The following is an 18,766-nucleotide window of genomic DNA, read 5'->3' on the forward strand; positions in this document are numbered from 1 at the left end:
AGTAAGAAGTCTTCAGGGTCCCCAAACAAACACCAGACTTAAAATCGTAGAGGTGAGCAATAAACAAACACGAAATCCAGATTGCCCCAGGACAAATTATCAAATCAGTCCTGAGATCTGGAAATTGGATAGTCAGGAATAAACCTCAGAGTTGAGATAAAATGGGGAAGCTAGGTTTAAATGTGGTCCCAGTAGAGGGCACCCAGCTGGCTCAGTGGAACATGAGACTCTTGATCTTGTGAGTTCGAGCCCCAGGTTGGATGTAGAGATTACTTAAAATCTTGTAAAAAAATAAAATTGTGGTCCCAGTTGTGTGGCAGTCCCCCAATCCCCTCATGCCTGACTCTCAGAAGAAGCAAATACAGATCTTCCTCTCTGAAAGAAGGCATCTTTAATTTAGGCCTTCAGGATCACAGAAATTCACAAAAAATTTTAATATGGACCACTTTTTTTTTTTAAGATTTTATTTATTTATTTGACAGACAAAGATCACAAGTAGGCAAAGAGGCAGGCAGAGAGAGGGGAAGGAAAGCAGGCTCCCTGCTGAGCAGAGAGCCCAATGCGGGGCTCCATCCCAGGACTCTAGGTTCATGACCTGAGCTGAAGGCAGAGGCTTTAACCCACTGAACCACCCAGGCGCCCAAATATGGGCCACTTCTTAATCAAATACCAAACATACAAAGAATCAAATACCGATGAGAAAGATTCAGCAGAAATCACAAATAATAGGTCATTCATGGACCTCACATATTAAAATGATCAGACAACATAAAATATCTATGACCTTTTATTTTTTTTTAAGATTTTATTTATTTATTTATATGACAGACAGAGATCACAAGTAGGCAGAGGCAGGCAGAGACAGAGAGAGGGGGAAACAGACTCCCTGCTTAGCAGAGAGCCTGATACGGGGCTCGATCCCAGGACCCTGGGATCATGACCTGAGCCGAAGGCAGAGGCTTAACCCACTGAGTCACCCAGGCACCCCAATATCTATGACCTTTTAAAGAAATAATCACAAAATGAACAACAAAAAGAAATGATCACAAATGACCAAGCAAATGTGAAAAATAGCTACACAGAACTTTTAGAAATGAAAAAAATCAAAGTTGAAATCAAAATCTTGCGGTTAGTTTAGCATATTAGTTACAGATGGAGAGAGTAAATTGGAAGCCAGATATGAACTCTTCAGAAAGCAATGTAGAGACAAAAGAAATGGAAAATATAAAAGATTAAAGGACATGAAGACTGATGTCCCAGAAGGGAAAAATAAAGAAAATGGAGGAGAGCTAAAATTCTTAAGAGATAAGAAGTGAGAATTTTTGAAGAGTAAGAAATGGACCTACAGATACAGGAAGCATATGCCAAGCAGGGTAAGTAAATTCACACACAGTCATGCCGTCGTCAAACTACAAAACACCAAGAGAGAAGATTGTAAGGGACCTATGGAAAAAAGACAAATCACCTACAAGCAACCACAATCAAAAGAATGATATATTTCTCACTGCAACAATGGAAGCTGGAAGAGGAGGGCTTAATATCTTCAGTGTGCTATGAGAAAACTATCAGCATGGATTGTTATGTCCAGAAAAACCATATTTATTATTTTTTATTTTCTATTCAGATCTTTAATCCATTTTGACATGAGAAACTATCTTTTTTTAAAGATATTTATTTATTTATTTATTTGACACAGAGAGAGAGACAACGAGAGAGGGAACACATGCAGGGGGAGTGGGATGGGGAGAAGCAGGCTTCCCGCTGAGCAGGGAGCACAATGCAGGGCTCCATGCGTGATTGATGTGGGGCTTGATGCAGGACTTGATCCCAGGACCCTGGGATCATGACCCCAGCCAAAGGCAGACACTTAATGCCTGAGCCACCCAGGCGCCCCAAGAAACTTATCTTTAGAAAACAATGTTGAGGGTGCCTGGGTGGCTCAAGCCACCTAGAGTCCTGGGATCAAGTCCGGTATCTGGCTCCCTGCTCAGCGCGAGTCTGCTTCTCCCTCCCCCCTCCTCACACTCAGTCTCTCTTATTCTCTCTCTCTCTCAAATAAATAAAATCTAAAAAAATCTTTAAAAAAAAAAGCAATGTTAAATAAAGACCTTTCGGATAAAATAGTTTGTCTCCAACAGACTTTCACTTAAGGAAATTCTGCTTTAGGAAGAAGGAAAATGGTACCAGAGAGGAGGTCTAAGATGCAGGTAGGAATGGTGAGCAACGATATTGACAAGCATCTGAGTAAATCGAAACAAGTGCTACCTGTATAATATAATTAAAATGCTAATAATAATGTCTAACGTGAGGTAAAAGATAAAATATCAGTCAAATGGAAGACTGGTTAAATATTGGTTCATTTAAAACTAATTAGATTTTGTATTAATTTTAAATTGTCATACATGTTAAAATTTCAAGGATAACTTTGCTAAAGAGAAGAGAGTGCATAACTTCCAAACCAATAAAGAGGAAAGTGGTATTAAAAAAATGTTTTTAATTCTTTGCCACTGTTTAGCTTTGTAACCCCTGCCATGTCACAGAACCTCCATTAGTTTCCTCGTCTTTAAAATGTGGATAGTAGTACCTCCCTTATATGGTTGTTGTGAAGATGTGATCAGATCGTGCATACAAAAAAGCTGAACACAAATCTGTATAATAAGTATCCAGTAAATATTAGACATTACTACTATTAATAGTGATTTATGGAGCACCTGATTGGCACAGTTGGTGGAGCATGAGGCCCTTGATCTTGGGGTCATGAGTTCAAGGTCCACATTCAGCATGGAGCTTGTTTTTTAAAAAATTAAAAATTAAGTAAATAAGTAAATAAATTTTTTTAAAAATAGTGTTTTATATAGTAACCATTAAAGGTGATACTTTAAAGCCATGCTAGAACTTCCCTGCCAACATCTCATCCAGCTTCTCTTCCATTAGAGGGAGTGCTACACCTAAAGATGGCTGGAGTGTTGAAGTTAGTCTAATAACTCTTTAACAGTTCTTCTTGTGTTAATTGTAACTCCTTGCTCAGAACCTTCAGGATTCAATACTGCCTTTATTTTTTTTTTAATTTTTTAAAAATATTTTATTTATTCGACAGACAGAGATCATAAGTAGGCAGAGAGGCAGGCAGAGAGAGAGGGGGAAGCAGGCTCCCTGCGGAGCAGAGAGCCCGATGCGGGGCTCGATCCCAGGGCCCTGGGATCATGACCTGAGCCGAAGGCAGAGGCTTTAACCCACTGAGCCACCCAGGCGCCCCTCAATACTGCCTTTAGTAAAAGTACAGAGCATCGAGGCTTTCCACAGCCTGGCCCCAATCAACTTGATCTTATGTCCTTGAGTTAGATCTCTAAACATATTTGATGTCTTTTTCCTTTAAACTTTTGCTTAGAATGCCCTTTTGAAAAATAGTAGAATTTGGATGATTTCCTTCATCTTCATCCAGAAAACCTTCCCTTCTCTGAAAAATCCAGCCTATTCTTTAAACCCCAGTTCAAATCCCATAAAAGTTTCTGACTAGCCCAAAAGTGGTTTATAATTTGAAAAACTATCCTCTAAACCAAATTTTTGCCTTCTGCTGCTGCTTTTTCAATTGAACTTTTATTTAAAATTTATATTATCACAGAATTTTCCTCACATTTGCATGGTATTTCCAGTTAGATTTTTTGGTTCCTTAAGACAGCGGTTATTTCTTCTATGTCTTTGTATAGCTTCCAGGGAAGGGAAACTAATATTTAAGTGGCTACTATATGCCAGGCACTCTACTAAATGCCTTCTTATATGTAACATCTAATTTATTCCTCACAGAAAACTTAGAAAGAAAGATATTAGTGTCCCTGTTTTACAGATGAGGACATTGCACTTGAAAATGGTTAAATAACATACCCAAGGCACTTAACCAGTCAGTGGCAGAGCTGGATTTCTACCACACCACCCAATAAAATAGCTTTCCAAGAAGCCAAAATTCTTCTCAAAAATTAAAATTTGACTTGCCAGTTATCAACTGACAACTAAACCATGGGAATTCACAAAGAGCTAAAAGTCAGACAGAAAACCTTACTTGGGGGGTTTAGATTAAGGGGATTAAAGAGAGATTCCATTCTCTTATTCTATGCTTTGAGTTCATGTAATGTGACATGAAATGAATCACAAAAAGGTGAACTATTGGGGTGCCTGGGTGGCGCAGTTGTTAAGCATCTGCCTTTGGCTCAGGTCATGATCCCAGGGTCCTGGGTTGAGCCCCATATTGGGCTCTCTGCTCAGCGGGAAGCCTGCTTCTCCCTCTCCCACTCCCCCTGCTTGTGTTCCCTATCTCGCTCTCTCTCTTTATATTAATAAATAAAATATTTTAAACAAAAAAAAGGTGAACTTTTAAGGTGCTTGCTGCAAGTCCATAACCCTTTCAGAACATTCTCTTCTCTTTTGCCTTTTCTAGGGTTACACATCTTTCTGGAATGACTGCATATCATCTGGCCTGCGAGGGGGTATCCTGATAGAGCTGGCCATGCGGGGTCGAATCTATCTGGAACCCCCCACAATGCGTAAGAAACGACTACTGGACAGAAAGGTATAGCATCTCTGTGGACAGCCTCCTAACTTACAAAAGGGCAGATACCAATGGTCCATTTTGGAGGAATGGGAAGTTTTGTTTGTTTGTTTGTTTGTTTGTTTGTTTTTGAGGGCCTTGAATTCATGACCCTGAGATCAAGACCTGAGCTAATACCAAGAGTCAGAGGCTTAACCAGCTGAGCCACCCAGGTGCCCTGGGGGGGAATGGGAAGATCTGAATAGTGAGTGAGACAAGATAAGTATCACTGACAGTTGTCCCATTATCTAACAGTTTTAGTTAACCTATAGCAGAGGGAGAAATTCAAATATCCATCATCTAAAGAATTAGAAGGAAGTTACGGTTTTATCTTTTTTATGTAGAAAAATCACCTTAAGATGCTGTTATTACTCCCTCTATAACTATAACATTACGAAATAGAGTTTTATATAGGAGGGGGGCAAACATATGGGTCAGGTGAGTCTTTGTTTAACCCTAGTCATGCTCAGATAACCATTAGCTTTTTCTCCTTCCATTTATAGCGAGTTGAGTCCACCATATGAGTTATACTCCTGTTTCCATTTTTTACTACTTATTTTTTCCACTCATAACTTCACTGTCATACTCAGAACTCTACCAAAATGACATTCTTTGGGTATCACCAGGAGGCTCTATCCCCAGTGTGGGGCTTGAACTCACAACCCCGAGATCAAGAGTCACATGCTCTGGGCACATGGGTGGCTCAGTTGGTTATCTGCCCTTGGCTCAGGTCATGATCCTGGGGACCTGGGATGGAGCCCCGCATCAGGCTCCCTGCTCACCAGGGAGTCTGCTTCTTCCTGTCCCTCTGCCCCTCCCCCCTGCTCATTTTCTTTCTCTCTCACTCTCAAATAAATAAAATATTTTTTTAAAAAGTTGGTATTCCAGACCCAGAGAGTTATTATTGCATATTTTCTCCATGATCATTTATATCCAGTTTTTTACTAGGGTCCACTTCAAATGTTATTTTTGTCCTCTTACTATTACGCCATGCTGGATTTTAAACTTCTTGAATGCTTTGCATTTCCTATAACACTTAACCAATAATCTATATATGGTATACTGAAATATTTTCATTTGAATTAAGTAAATGAACCAGGGTCCTTTGACTCTTCTTTTAAAGGTACTTCTAAAGTCAGATAGCCCAACAGGGGATGTTTTGCTGGATGAAACTCTCAAACACATCAAAGCAACTGAACCCACAGAAACCGTCCAGACATGGATAGAGCTACTCACAGGTAAAATGGTTCAAAAATCCCACACTTTATAATCTTTATCTTACTAGTTCAAGAAAAGGAGTACAGGAATTCAAGCTGCTGGGTAAGAAGTACATGGTTCACTGTGTAACTGTATTAAAGAGGGACAGAAAAGGCATGGTTAATCAATAGATAGAGTTTTCCAAAGTTTCATCTTAGTTCTGCCACCCCACCCCATAAGCTCTCTAACAGTATTCTTCACAAGAAAAATTTCTAACATCTTTATTGATATATGATTCATATACCATACAGTTGACCCATGGATTTTAGTATATTCACACAATTGTGCAACCATCATCACAATCTAAATTTAGAACATCTTCATCACCCCAAAAACAAACCCCATATTTATTAGCACTTTTTCCCAAGCCTCCTGTCCAGCTCTAGGCAGCCACTAATCTACATTCTGTCTCTATAGATTTGCTTATTCTAGATATTTCATATAAATGTTCAGCTTTTTTTAATAACTGGCTTAAGATATAATAGTTTTAAGGTTGATCCATGTTTTAGCATGTACCAGTACTTCATCCTCTTTTTTTTTTAAGGGCAAGTTCAAAAACTTTAATATAAATAAGTAGATCTGTGGCATAAAATTTCAGGAGAAAGTAGGACACTTTGAGATCACAGCCAGTGTCACCTTCTGTGACAATTTTTTTAATTGAAATTTTTGTTGAGGTATTTGTAGATTTACATGCAGTTATAGGAAATAATATTGAGAGATCCCTTATACACTCTACCCAGAAGCCCCCAGTGATAACTTTTTACAAAACTGTAGTATAGGGCACCTGGGTGGCTCAGTGGGTTAAGCCTCTGCTTTCAGCTCGGGTCATGATCTCAGGGTCCTGGGATCGAGTCCCGCATCGGGCTCTCTGCTCGGCGGGGAGACTGCTTCCCCCCTCTCTCTCTGCCTGCCTCTCTGCCTACTTGTGATCTCTGTCTGTCGAATAAATAAATAAAATCTTTAAAAAATATATTTAAAAAAAACTGTAATATAATATGACCCATTGGATATTGACATTGATACACTCCACCAATCTTATTAGAACTTTCCCAGTTTTACTTTGATTCCTTTTTATCACACATCAGAGTGCATGTAACTTTTCCAGTTAGCATTTTCATTTTCTTTGAATAAATATCCAGAAGTGGAATTGCTGGATCACATGATACTTCTATTTTTAACATTTTAGGAACTTCCGTACTGTTTTCTGTAGTGGCTGCACCAATTTACATTCTCACCAACAGTGCACAAAGGTTGTCTGTTTTCCACATCCTCTTTAACACTAGTTATTTCTTGTCTTTTTTGTAACAGCCACTCCAACAGGTGTGAGGTGATACTTCATTGTGAATTGACTTGCACGTCCATGGTGATTAGTGATATTGAGCACTTTTTCATGTGTCTGTTGGCCATCTTTATATTTTCTTTGGAAAAGATATGCCAATCCTTTCCCCATTTGATTTTATGTTACATTCCTGGGTTGAATTTTACTTGCTCATGGTGAATAATCCTTTTAATATGCTGTTGTATTCAATTTGCTAATATTTTATTAAGGATTTTTGCATCTATATTCATAAGGGGTTTTGGTCTATAATGTGACTAAGGTGAGTCTCTTATAGATAGCATATAGTTGGTTGATGTTTTTTAACCCATTCTGCCAATCTTTGTCTTGTAATTGAATTGCTTAATCTGTTTACATTTAGAGTAATTACTCATGGGGTGCCTGGGTGGCTCATTTGGTTAAGTGTCTGCCTTTAGCTCAGATCACGATCCCAGGGTCCTGAGATCAAGCCCCATGTTGGGCTCAGGGAGCCTGCTTCTTCCTTTCCCTCTGCCCCTTCCCCCTACTCATTCTCTCTTGCTCAGTCTCTCTCAAATGAATAATAAATATTTTTAAAATAAGTAAATAAAAATAATTACTCCTAAAGAGACACTTCTGGCATTTTGCTGTTTCTTTGCTATATGACCTATAACTTTTGTCTCTCATTTCCTACATTACTATCTTCTTTTGTGTTTAGGTGATTTTTTGTAGTGAAACATTTGTATTCCCGCTCATTTTCTTTTATGTAGGTATTTTCTTTATTATTACCATAGACTTTAAGTTTTAACAACCTAATTTGATTTTATACCAACTTTAATAACATAAAAACTCTGCTCCGGAGCGCCTGGGTGGCTCAGTGGGTAAAGCCTCCGCTTTCAGCTCAGGTCATGGTCTCAGTGTCCTGGGATCAAGCCCTGCCTTGGGCTCTCTGCTCAGCTGAGTACCTGCTTCCCCTGCTCTCTCTGCCTGTCTCTGTGCCTACTTGTGACCTCTCTCTCTGTCAAATAAATAAATAAAAGCTTTTAAAAAAAAATTCTTCCCCTATAAAGCTCCATCCCACCCTCTTTATATTTTGATCTCACAGATTATATCTTTATACACTGTGTGCCCAATAACATAGATTAAATGTTTTTAATGTATTTATCTTTTTTTTAATTAATTAATTTATTTGCCAGAGAGAGAGATCAAAAGTACACAGAGAGGCAGGCAGAGAGAGAGTGGGAAGCAGGCTCCCTGCCGAGCAGAGAGCCCGATTCGGGGCTCAATCCCAGGACCCTGAGATCATGACCTGAGCCGAAGGCAGAGGCTTAACCCACTGAGCCACCCAAGCACCCTGTATTTATCTTTTAAAGCATATAGGGACACCTGGGTGGCTCAGTTAGTTGGGTGTCCAACTCTTGATTTCGGCTTGGGTCTTGATCTTGGGGTTGTGGGACCAAGCCCCAAGTCAGTTCCATGCTAAGCAGGGAGTCTGCTTGAGATTCTCTCCCTCTTCCTCTGCCCCTCCCCCTGCTCATGCTCACTCACTTGCACGCGCTCTCTCTCTAAAATAAATCTTAAAAAAAAAAAAATAATGAAGCATATAGAAAATTAAAAGTAGTGTTACAAACCAGTACCACATTTTATATTAATACATGTATTTACCTTTATCGGAAATCTTTATTTCTTCATACTGCTTCTAGTTACTGTCTGGCTTCCCTTCATTTCAACCTGCAGGACTCCTTTTTAGTATTTCTTTATTTTTTTTTTTTTAAGATTTATTTATTTGTCTTAGAGTGTGGGCATGAACTGAGGAAGGGCAGCGGGAGAGGGAAAGAAGCAGATTCAATGGGAGCCTGATGTAGGGCTTGATCTCACAATCCTGAGATTACAACCTGAGCCTAAAGCAAGACTGAGCCCCTCCTTTTTAGTATTTCTTGCAGGGTAAGTCTAGTGGTAAGAGACTTCCTGGGTTTTTGTTCATCTAAGAAAATCTTAATTTCTGCCTCATTTACAATGTACAGTTTTTCTGGATATAGAATTCTCATCTGATAGTTTTTTTTTTTCTTTTATATCTTTAAATATATCAGCCCACTGCCTTCTGGCCTCCAAATTTTTTGATGAGAAATCTGCTGATATTACTAAGGATCCCTTGTATGTGATGACTCACTTCTCTCTTCCTGCTCTGAAGATTCTTTATCTTTGTCTTTTGGTAATTTGATTATAATATGTCTCAGTATGGATGCTTTATCTCACATTGAGTTCATTAAGCTTCTTTGATTTGTAGATTCATGTCCTTTGTCAAATTTGGAATGTTTTCAGCCATTATTTCTTCAGATAGTCTTTCTGCCCCTTTTCTCTCTCTTCTCCTCCTGGGATTCTCACAATGCATATATTTGTCCATTTGATGATGTACCAGAAGTCCCTTAGGTTCTGTTTACTTTTTCTCATTTGTTTTCCTTCTGTTCCCCAGACTATATAATTTTAGTTTCCTATATTCAGGTTTGTTAATTCTTTTTCTACCTACTTAATTCTGCTTTTGAGCCCTATATATGTATTTTCCATTTCAGCTATTATTTAAGTTCCAGACTTTCTTTTTGGTTCCTTTTCATGATTTCTGTCTCTTTATTAATATTCTCATTTTGTTCATATGTTGTTTCCCTGTCTATATCCATGTATTCTCTTAGCTCTTTTAGCATCTTAAGACAGTTGTTTTCAAGTCTTTGTCTAATAAATTTGATATTTATACTTTCAGAGGAACGTATTATGTCCATTTCTTGTTTCTTTGAACGTGTAATACTTTCCTCTTTCTTTGTATGCCTTGTTTGTTTTTTAGTTTCTTAAAAATGGAACATTTGATTCTTACAATGTGGTGATTTTGGAAATCAGATTCTCCCCTTTCCCCAGTGTTTGCTGTTGCACAGTGTCTTTGTGCTATAGATCAGACTGAGGAGAAAGCTTCGGACTCGGGTTTTTTGTGAAGTTAAATCTTATCCTGAACAAGGATACATTTTTTAATGTAAAAACAGAAACAACCCCACAGTGCTTATCCTTTATATCCCTTATATCCGTCCCCCCTTTTGCTGGTGGGAATATGAACAGTGACAGCCAGCTTCTAATTTCATGTCAGCCATGAGAAACTAAAGTCCATAATCAGAACACAGATCCTCATATTTCAAGGACAAGGTTCTTATTGCCCACTCTCATTCCAGCAAGTTGCACCAAAACCACAGATTGCTCTCCCTGTGGGTTCCTTTCATGGGACTGGGAGGTAGGGGCTAAATAGCCACTATTGTGCCAAAAGCTGAAATTGGCCAATATGAACCACATTTTGCCACTCAAGCCTTGGCCTGGAACCTATAAGCATTCAAATAGATTCCAGAGTTCCAAATAGTTATTAAAAAGATATATTCTAGGGGGTCCTGAGTGGCTCAGTCAGTGAGGCATCCCCTCTTGATCTCACCTCAGGTCTTGATCTCAGGATTCTGAGTGCAACCCCTGTGTCAGGCTCCACCCTGGGCATGGAGCCTAATTTAAAAAAAAAGAGAGAGAGAGAGAGAGATTCTAGGTTCTAGTATAATTGTTGTCTAGGTGAAGAGATGAATGTCTGGCACTTCCTACTCTGTCATCATCCCTAATGTCATACCTCAATAATTAACAACTTAAAGAACCTTATCATCTATGTCCAGTTTGTTTGTCATTAGAGCCCACTTCAAATATTATTTTTGTCTCCCCACTATCACCCCATACTAGATTTTAAACACCTTAAGGACAGGGATGGGGCCAGTTTTTCAAAGTGGCTATACCATTGTATATTTCCACACCAGTGTATGAGTTTTCATTCTTCCACATTCTCATCAATACTTGTTACTCTCTGTCTTTTTTATTTTCTCTATCCTAAAGAGTAGTAGTATATCATTGTGATTTTTATTTGGATTTTCCTAACACTAATGATGTTGACCATCTTTATGTATTTATGGCCATTTGTATATCTTCTTTGGAGAATTGTCTATTCAAATACTTCACCTACTTTTTAATTAGGTTTACCTTTTCTACTATTGAGTTGTACTTTTCAAATATATTCTAGACACAAATCTCATCATGTACAGGATTTGTAAAACTTTTCTTCCATTCTGTCTTTTTACTTCTTGACAGTGTCTTTCAAAGCATAAAGTTTTCAATTTTAACACTTTACAATTAATCATTTTTTCTTCTATTACTTGTGTAATATCTAAGAAATGATTGCTTCACCCAACATCATGAAGATTTATTCCTGGGGTGCCTGGGTGGCTCAGTCGTTTAAGCATTTGCCTTTGGCTCAGGTCATGATCCTGGGGTCGGGGAATTGAGCCCTGCATTGGGCTTCCAGCTCAGCAGGGAATGTGTTTCTCCCTTTCCCTCTGTCCTTCCCTCTCCCACTCATGTACTCTCTCGCACACACGTGCTCTTTCTCTCTCTCAAATAAATAAATAAAATCTTTTTTAAAAATTTATTCCTGTATTTTCTTCTAAGAAATTATAGCATTGTGTATTTCATTTAGGTCTATTGTCCATTTTGAGTTAATTGTATATGGTATGGGGTAGAGCTCCAACTTCAGTCTTTTACATGAAGATATAAATACAGTTGTCCTGGCACTGTTTGTCCTAACACTGTTCTGTTCCCTATGATTTATCTTGGTACCATTGTTAAAAATCATTTGACCATAAATGTATGGGTTTATTTTCAGACTCTACCTTTAATCCATATGTCTATTCTTATGCAGTAACACACTCTCTTGATTATTGCAGGTTTTGTTTTTTGTTTTTTGTTGTTTTTTTTTTAATATTGGTTTTATGGTAGTTTTGAAATCAGGAAGTGCAAGTCCTCCAACTTTATTCTTTTTCAAGATTTTTTGGCCATGCTGGGTCTTTCACATTTCCATATGAATTATAGAGTTAGCTTGTCAATTTCTGTAATAAAGCAAGGTAGGATTTTAATAGGAATTGTATTGAATCTGTAGATCAATTTGAGGGAATATTGGTATCTTAATATTAAGTTTTCCAATCCATGATCATGGGATGTCTTTCCATTTATTTAGATAATCTTTATTTCTTTCAATGATGTTTTATAATTTTTTATTGTATAAGTCTTTATACTGCTTTTGTTAAATATATCCCTATATCTGTTCTTTTTGATGCTATTATAAATGTAATTGTTTTCTTAATTTTATTTTCAGATTATTTGTTGCTAATGAATAGAAATTCTATTGATTTTTATATATTAATCTTGTATCCTGCAACCTTTCTGAATGTATTTGTTGCAGTAGTTTAAGTGGATTCCTTAGATTTTTCTGTATACAAGATCTGTATACGAGATCATGTCATCTGAAAATAAAAATAGCTTAACTTCTTCCTGTCTGATCTGAATGCTTTTATTTCTTTTTCTTGCCTAATTGCCCTGGCTAGAATCTCTAGTACAGTGCTAAATAAAAGTGATGAAAATAGCATTTTTTGTCTTGTGCCTGATCTTAGCAGGCACTGCTAAGTGCCTCTTTCATCATTAAGTCTGAAACTAGCTGCGGGTTTTTTGTAAATGCCTTCTGTCAGGTTGAGGAAGTTTCTACCTATTCCTAGTTTGTTGAGTGTTTTTATCATGTATGTATGTTGGATTTTGTCAGATACTTTTGTGTGTTGATTGAGATGATCATTTGGTTTTTGCTTTTCATTCTATTGATATGATGTGTTACATAATTGAATTTTTGGATATTAAAACAACCTTGCATTTCTGGGTAAGTCCTGCCTAATTTTGTTACATAGTGTTTATTATATGTTGCTGGATTTTTTTTTGTAGTATTTTGTAGAATATTTTTGTACCTATATTCATAAGGGATATTGGCCTATAGTTTTCTTGTGATATCTTTGTCTAGTTTTGATATCAGAGTAATACTTAAGGAAGTGTTCCCTCCTCTTCTGTTTTTTTTGAAAGAGTTTGTGAAGGATTAGTAGTATTCTTTAAACATTTGATAAAATTACCAGTAACCCATCTTAACTACACTTTTTGGGGGGAGTTTTAAATTACTTATTCAATCTATTTACTGTTAGAGATATATTCAGATTTTCTCTTCTTGAGTCAGTTTAGGTAATTTGTGTGTTTCAAGGAATTTGTCCATTTCTTCTAGGTTATCTGATTTGTGGCATACTATTGTTTATAGTGTCCTATTACTGCCTTTTTTATTTCTTTAAGGTCAGTGGTGGTGTTTCCTCTTTCATTCCTAATTTTAGTAGTTTGAGTCCTCTCTTTTTTTCTTGGTTCGTCTAGGTTTGTCAATTTGTTGATCTTTTCAATTAACAACTTTGATTTTATTGGTTTCCTCTATTGTTTTCATTGTTTCTATCTATCTCCTATCTAATCTTTATTATTTCCTTCCTTTTGCTTCCTTCATGTTTAATATGCTCTTCTTTTTTCTACTTTTTTAAGGTGGAAATTAGGTTATTGATTCGACATCTCCTCTTCTTTCTTTCTTTATTTTTTTTTTAAATTTTATTTATTCATTTGACAGAGAGAAAGGGAACAGTGAGAGAGGGAACACAGCAGGGGGAGTGGGAGAGAGAGGCAGGCTTCCCTCTGAGCAGGGAGCCCGATGTAGGGCTTGATCCCAGGACCCTGGTCGGAGATAGACGCTTAACAACTGAGCCACCCAGGTGCCCTGACATCTCCTTTTCTAATATAACATTTGGGGTCATAAATTTCTCTCTTGGCACTGCTTTAAGCTGCAGCCCATAATTTTGCTCTGTTGTGTTTTCATTTTCATGCAACTCAAAGTATTTTTTTTAATTTCCCTGTGATTTCTTTTTTGACCAATTGGTTATTTAGCAATGTGTTGTTTAATTTCCATATTTTTGAATTTCCCAAATTTTTGTCTGTTAATTTCTAATTTAATTCTGTTGTGGTTGGATAGCATTCTTTGGATGCTTGCAGTCTTTTTAAGTTTATTTAGGCTGATTTTATGGCCTGACATATGGTCTATCCTGGAGGATGTTCCATGTGCACTTGAGAAGGGTATGTATTCTGCTGTTAGGGTGCAATGTTCTGTAGATGTCTTGATAGGTCTAGTTGGCTTATAGGGTTGTTCAAGTCTTCTGTTTTTTTTTCCCCAAAGGTGAGACATGGAACCCCTTCAAATTACAGTACCAGCTGAGAAATGTAAGAGAGCGAATTGCAAAGAACCTAGTAGAAAAGGGTATTCTAACCACTGAGAAGCAGAATTTCCTCCTATTTGACATGACTACTCATCCAGTGACCAATACAACAGAGAAACAGCGACTAGTGAAAAAACTTCAAGATAGTGTCCTAGAGCGATGGGTAAATGACCCTCAGCGTATGGACAAGCGAACACTAGCACTCCTGGTGCTAGCCCACTCCTCTGACGTGCTAGAGAATGTCTTCTCCTCTCTGACAGATGACAAGTATGATGTGGCAATGAATCGAGCCAAGGACCTAGTAGAACTGGACCCTGAAGTGGAGGGGACAAAGCACAGTGCCACAGAGATGATCTGGGCTGTGCTGGCAGCCTTCAATAAATCCTAAAGCCAGTGGATGGGTTTCCTCTTTTTCCCCTGCTGGCTGGTGACTGTCAGAGACACCACACTGAGTTTTGTGTGATGAGATGTTTTTCATCATTTCTTTTTTCCTTCTCTTGAATCAGACTTGTGATTTGGGGATAGCAGCTTCAGGGCTTCTCCATAAATTTTAGCCATTGTAAAGACTTTATTTCTCCTTATTTTTCCACTACAGAGGTGAATAAACTAGGTCAATCCACATATATCCAGTAATCATTTTCTCTCATTTCTTGGTTTACTTCCATCAGTGTGCTTTTGGATAAGCAGAAATATCTAAGTGGGATTTGGAGTTCTCCGGTCAGAAAATGTGAATGAGATCTAGAGCAAACCATTTATTAAATCTTTTAAAGTTTGTTAAAAAAAAAAAAAAAAAAGTTTGTTTTCCATCCTTTTTTTTTTTTTCTTTTAAAGTAGACTCCATGCCCAATGTGGGGCTTACTCATGACCCTGAGATTAAGAGTCACATGCTCTACCAACTGAGCCAGCCAGGTGCCCCTATTTTCTACCTTAAATACATGTTTTCACAGCCTTTGTCTCTCAGGCTCTATTAAGTAATGTAGTTATTGTAATAACTGTCTCTTTGAATAAGGGGCAGTGGAAATAATACTAATATTTGGAGCAGCTGGTCTCTGGGATTGTATGTCCCACTAATGATTTTTTCATTTTTCCTTTTCTAACCTAATGAGAATATTGCAAATTTGATTGCCTGTTCTCACAGCCTAGAATCAGAAATATATTCTATATTCTCTCTTAGCATTATCCTACCACCTCATTCATTAGGACAAAGTCTGAATAAAAAAAAAAAATGTATCTCTCATGTCCATGTATCTCATGTCCTTCAGTCAGCAGTATGATTTACAAGGGAGGGAGGCAGCATGAGAATTTCCACCCATTAACACATGACTGTCCTGATTCCTCCAGATTATTCTACATGTCTCTGATTGAATTGAGGAAGTTATAAATTTCAGTTGCTGAATAGCAGCATTCTGAGTCCAGAAACTCCATCTAAATTCAAGATGTTCTTGTTCCCTATTTTCAACTTACTTTGTAAACTGATAGATTCTGTCTATATTTAAGCATCCTAGGAGTATTTTTGTCCATATATAATCCACAGTTATCCTCCTAGTTGTTAGTCTTGTTTCAACACAGCCATCTATCTACCCAAATCTCTAAAAAGTTTCAATTTTTTCAATTCAGTGGTGAGTGCAAAGAGAAGATGAAGACAGATCCTATTAGAAGAGTAATTTGGTGTCAAAAGCTTGCTGATGCAAAGTCCTAGTGTTTGGAAAGCATTTATTAAGCTAAATTTTTTAATGGATCATACCTCTTGACCATTACATAGAAACAGATTGTCAGAGGGCTAATACAGACAACCCAGATCTGATATCAGATCTTGAGTTATTAAATGAATGATTGTAACTTTCATCTCCCCTAAACTTGTTTAGCCCCACAGAATTCCCCAACTCAATTAACTCAATTAAGTTTGTCACTTCAGGTATTGCTTATGTGACTAGAGATACAAATTTTAGTGTGAAATGAATTCTAAATGTGAGCCTGAATAGAGTTTCCGTGTGGTTCTCTGAAAGTACAAAAAGCAGTCCATGTATTGTATCTACCTGACTTAGTTTTCCTTTCCATTTGAACAATTCGGCAGGAATTGAAACCAGGTTTTCTTGTGGAAAGTATCAGCTTGATTGGGGGGGTGGGGAGTAGAAGTTGAGTTTGAGTTCTTTCTTGCAACTCTTGGTCAGTGTTTATTTTTATATTGTATCTCAATGAGGATGTCTTCAGTTTGAATCTGTATTCACTGCAAAACACCTCCTTTAATGCATATGGCCTTCACATTTCTGTATAATAAATATCAATTATTGGTTCTCTGCTATTACTACTTCAGTTATTTTAATTGGAAATAACATTCCACACAAAGCCAGTAACACTATCCCTTTACACCAGGAGACCATCCTGTTTCATCCTGTGTAGAAAATAAGGAATACACAAATAGAGTTGTAACATATATAGGCTGGGGGGCAGGGCACATCAAGGCTAATCTGAAGAGCAGCTAATGTAGTCTGAATAGTGTCTTCTTCTCAGTCAAAATAATTTACCCAATTATAACATTATTATCATGAAGAAAAGAAGTATGTTTTACTTGCAAGTGACACCTAAGCTTACCTAAGAGCTGGAAGTCTTAAATTGGCAACACAGGTAACATACCTCACTGTGAAAGAGTTAACAGCATGGTGTCTCTCCCAATTAGATGGAGCCCCCGCATGTGAGGCAACCTGATAGGGTGGAATCCAGGGGTGCATGTGGTGAAAGGATTTCACCTGAAGCAGAACAAAGGAGATAGAAGTTTACTGAATACACTGCAGGGGAGTGGTGGGCAGGACAGCAAAGCAGAGACTGTGGGGACTGTATTTAAAGGGAGAAGGTGAGGGGGTATGGGAACATAGGGAATTTTCCCTTTTTAGATAATTGTGCCTGGTTGTAAGTAGCCCATTGGTTAGCTAGGGCCTTTGGATATTTTGAGGTGGCTCACCTGAGGTGGGCCTGTCTGTATTCAAGGGGGTTATGGTGGGCCATTCTGCCTTGCTCAAATTTCCATTGCTCAAGCCTGTTGCCTAAAAGTGGCATTTACAAAAAGCTAATTGTGCTTGTGGTGCGCCTGGGTGGCTCAGTGGATTAAGTCTCTGCCTTTGGCTCAGGTCATGATCTCAGGGTCCTGGGATCGAGTCCCGCATCTGGCTTTCTGCTCAGCAGGGAGTCTGCTTCCTCCTGTCTCTCTGCCTGCCTCTATGCCTACTTGTGGTCTCTCTCTGTCAAATAAATAAATAAAATCCTAAAAAAAAAAAAAAAAAAGATAATTGTGCTTGTAATTGGCTTATTGTTCTTCCCTTCTACAGCACAGGGGACAATAAGAAATATATTTACTAGGATTGTTTATACTTGTTAATTTTATTTCAAGCAAAGCATTGTTACCTTTATGCAATGTTTTTCAAAATGTGGTGCAAAGAGTACTGTACCAAAATCACCTTGGGGTGAGGGTTACCTTGCTAAAATTTAGCAGGTTTGTAGTAAATCCATCTCTGGTAGGTTATGGGCTCAGGAAGCTGCATTTTGAACACAGTCTCCAAAAGCTGCATGTTAAATTTTGAGACCACTGCTTGATATTTTATTGCTGTAATTCATTCATCCCCAAAATATTGAGTACTTACAAATTTGGCATCTATAATTGCCAATAACTGGCACTTGCTAGGTGTTGACAATAAAAAGTTGTATAGGACACAAATTCACCTCCAAGAACTCACATTAAAGTGGACAAATAGGATACTTTTTGATTAGTGCTCTAATAGAAATAGAAACTTAATACTTGTGTTTTTTAAGATTTTTTTATTTGACAGAGAGCACAAGAAAGGGGAGAGGGAGGCAGAGGGAGGGGAGAAGCAGCCCGGTGTGGGGCTTGATCCCAGGACACTGGTATCATGACTGGAGCCAAAGGCAGACACCCAACCAACTGAGCCACCCAGGTGCCCCAAATCTTAATATTTGGACGCACAAAGAAAGAAGTAACCTTCTTCCTGGGGCCATTAGGACAGACGTAGAGGAGTTGTATTAATTTATAGTAGCTTTCATGCACTGTACATTTGTGAGGTACTATGCTACTTTATATGTTATTTATTCCTCACAACACTAAAATCCTGTAAGGTTGTTTTAAAGAAAACTCAGGTAATAAGGCTTGCCTAAGGACACAATGCAGAGTGTAAATTCAAATACATGCTTTTAACCATTACTCTCTCCTGCCTCCATTTAAACTCAGTCTTGAAGAATCTTTCCAGGTTGAGGAGGAAGAGCTGAACTATTTGAGGCAGGACAACAGTATGTCCAAAATAATTTGTCATGTGCTGGAATTTGTGTGTGAATATGTGTGCTTTTCACATGTCTTTAAATTTCTAAAAGATACCATTCTAAGGGAATATATTTAAGTTGTAAACTAAAAGTTTTTTGAAACTAGAAAATTATCTATTTTTGTTTATC

At 37.8% G+C, this 18,766-nt stretch overlaps 1 protein-coding gene across 2 annotated transcripts in view; it reads left to right on the forward strand.

The window, feature by feature from the left end:
- GOLPH3L (golgi phosphoprotein 3 like) overlaps window positions 1–17,546 on the forward strand; it is a 39,809-nt gene extending 22,263 nt beyond the window's left edge. Inside the window, exons 3-5 of one of the 2 annotated variants that reach the window (XM_080800701.1) lie at window positions 4,433–4,564; window positions 5,706–5,820; window positions 14,272–17,546. In XM_080800701.1, the coding sequence (XP_080656827.1) occupies window positions 4,433–4,564; window positions 5,706–5,820; window positions 14,272–14,699 (675 nt within the window). In that variant the 3' untranslated portion in view covers window positions 14,700–17,546. The remainder of the gene's footprint in view (window positions 1–4,432; window positions 4,565–5,705; window positions 5,821–14,271) is intronic. The other variant, XM_080800702.1, reaches the window with a different exon arrangement.
- The last annotated feature ends 1,220 nt before the right edge of the window (window positions 17,547–18,766 follow it).

The sequence above is a fragment of the Martes martes genome (assembly GCF_963455335.1).
Source record: "Martes martes genome assembly, chromosome: 4".
NCBI classification, from domain to species: domain Eukaryota; kingdom Metazoa; phylum Chordata; class Mammalia; order Carnivora; family Mustelidae; genus Martes; species Martes martes.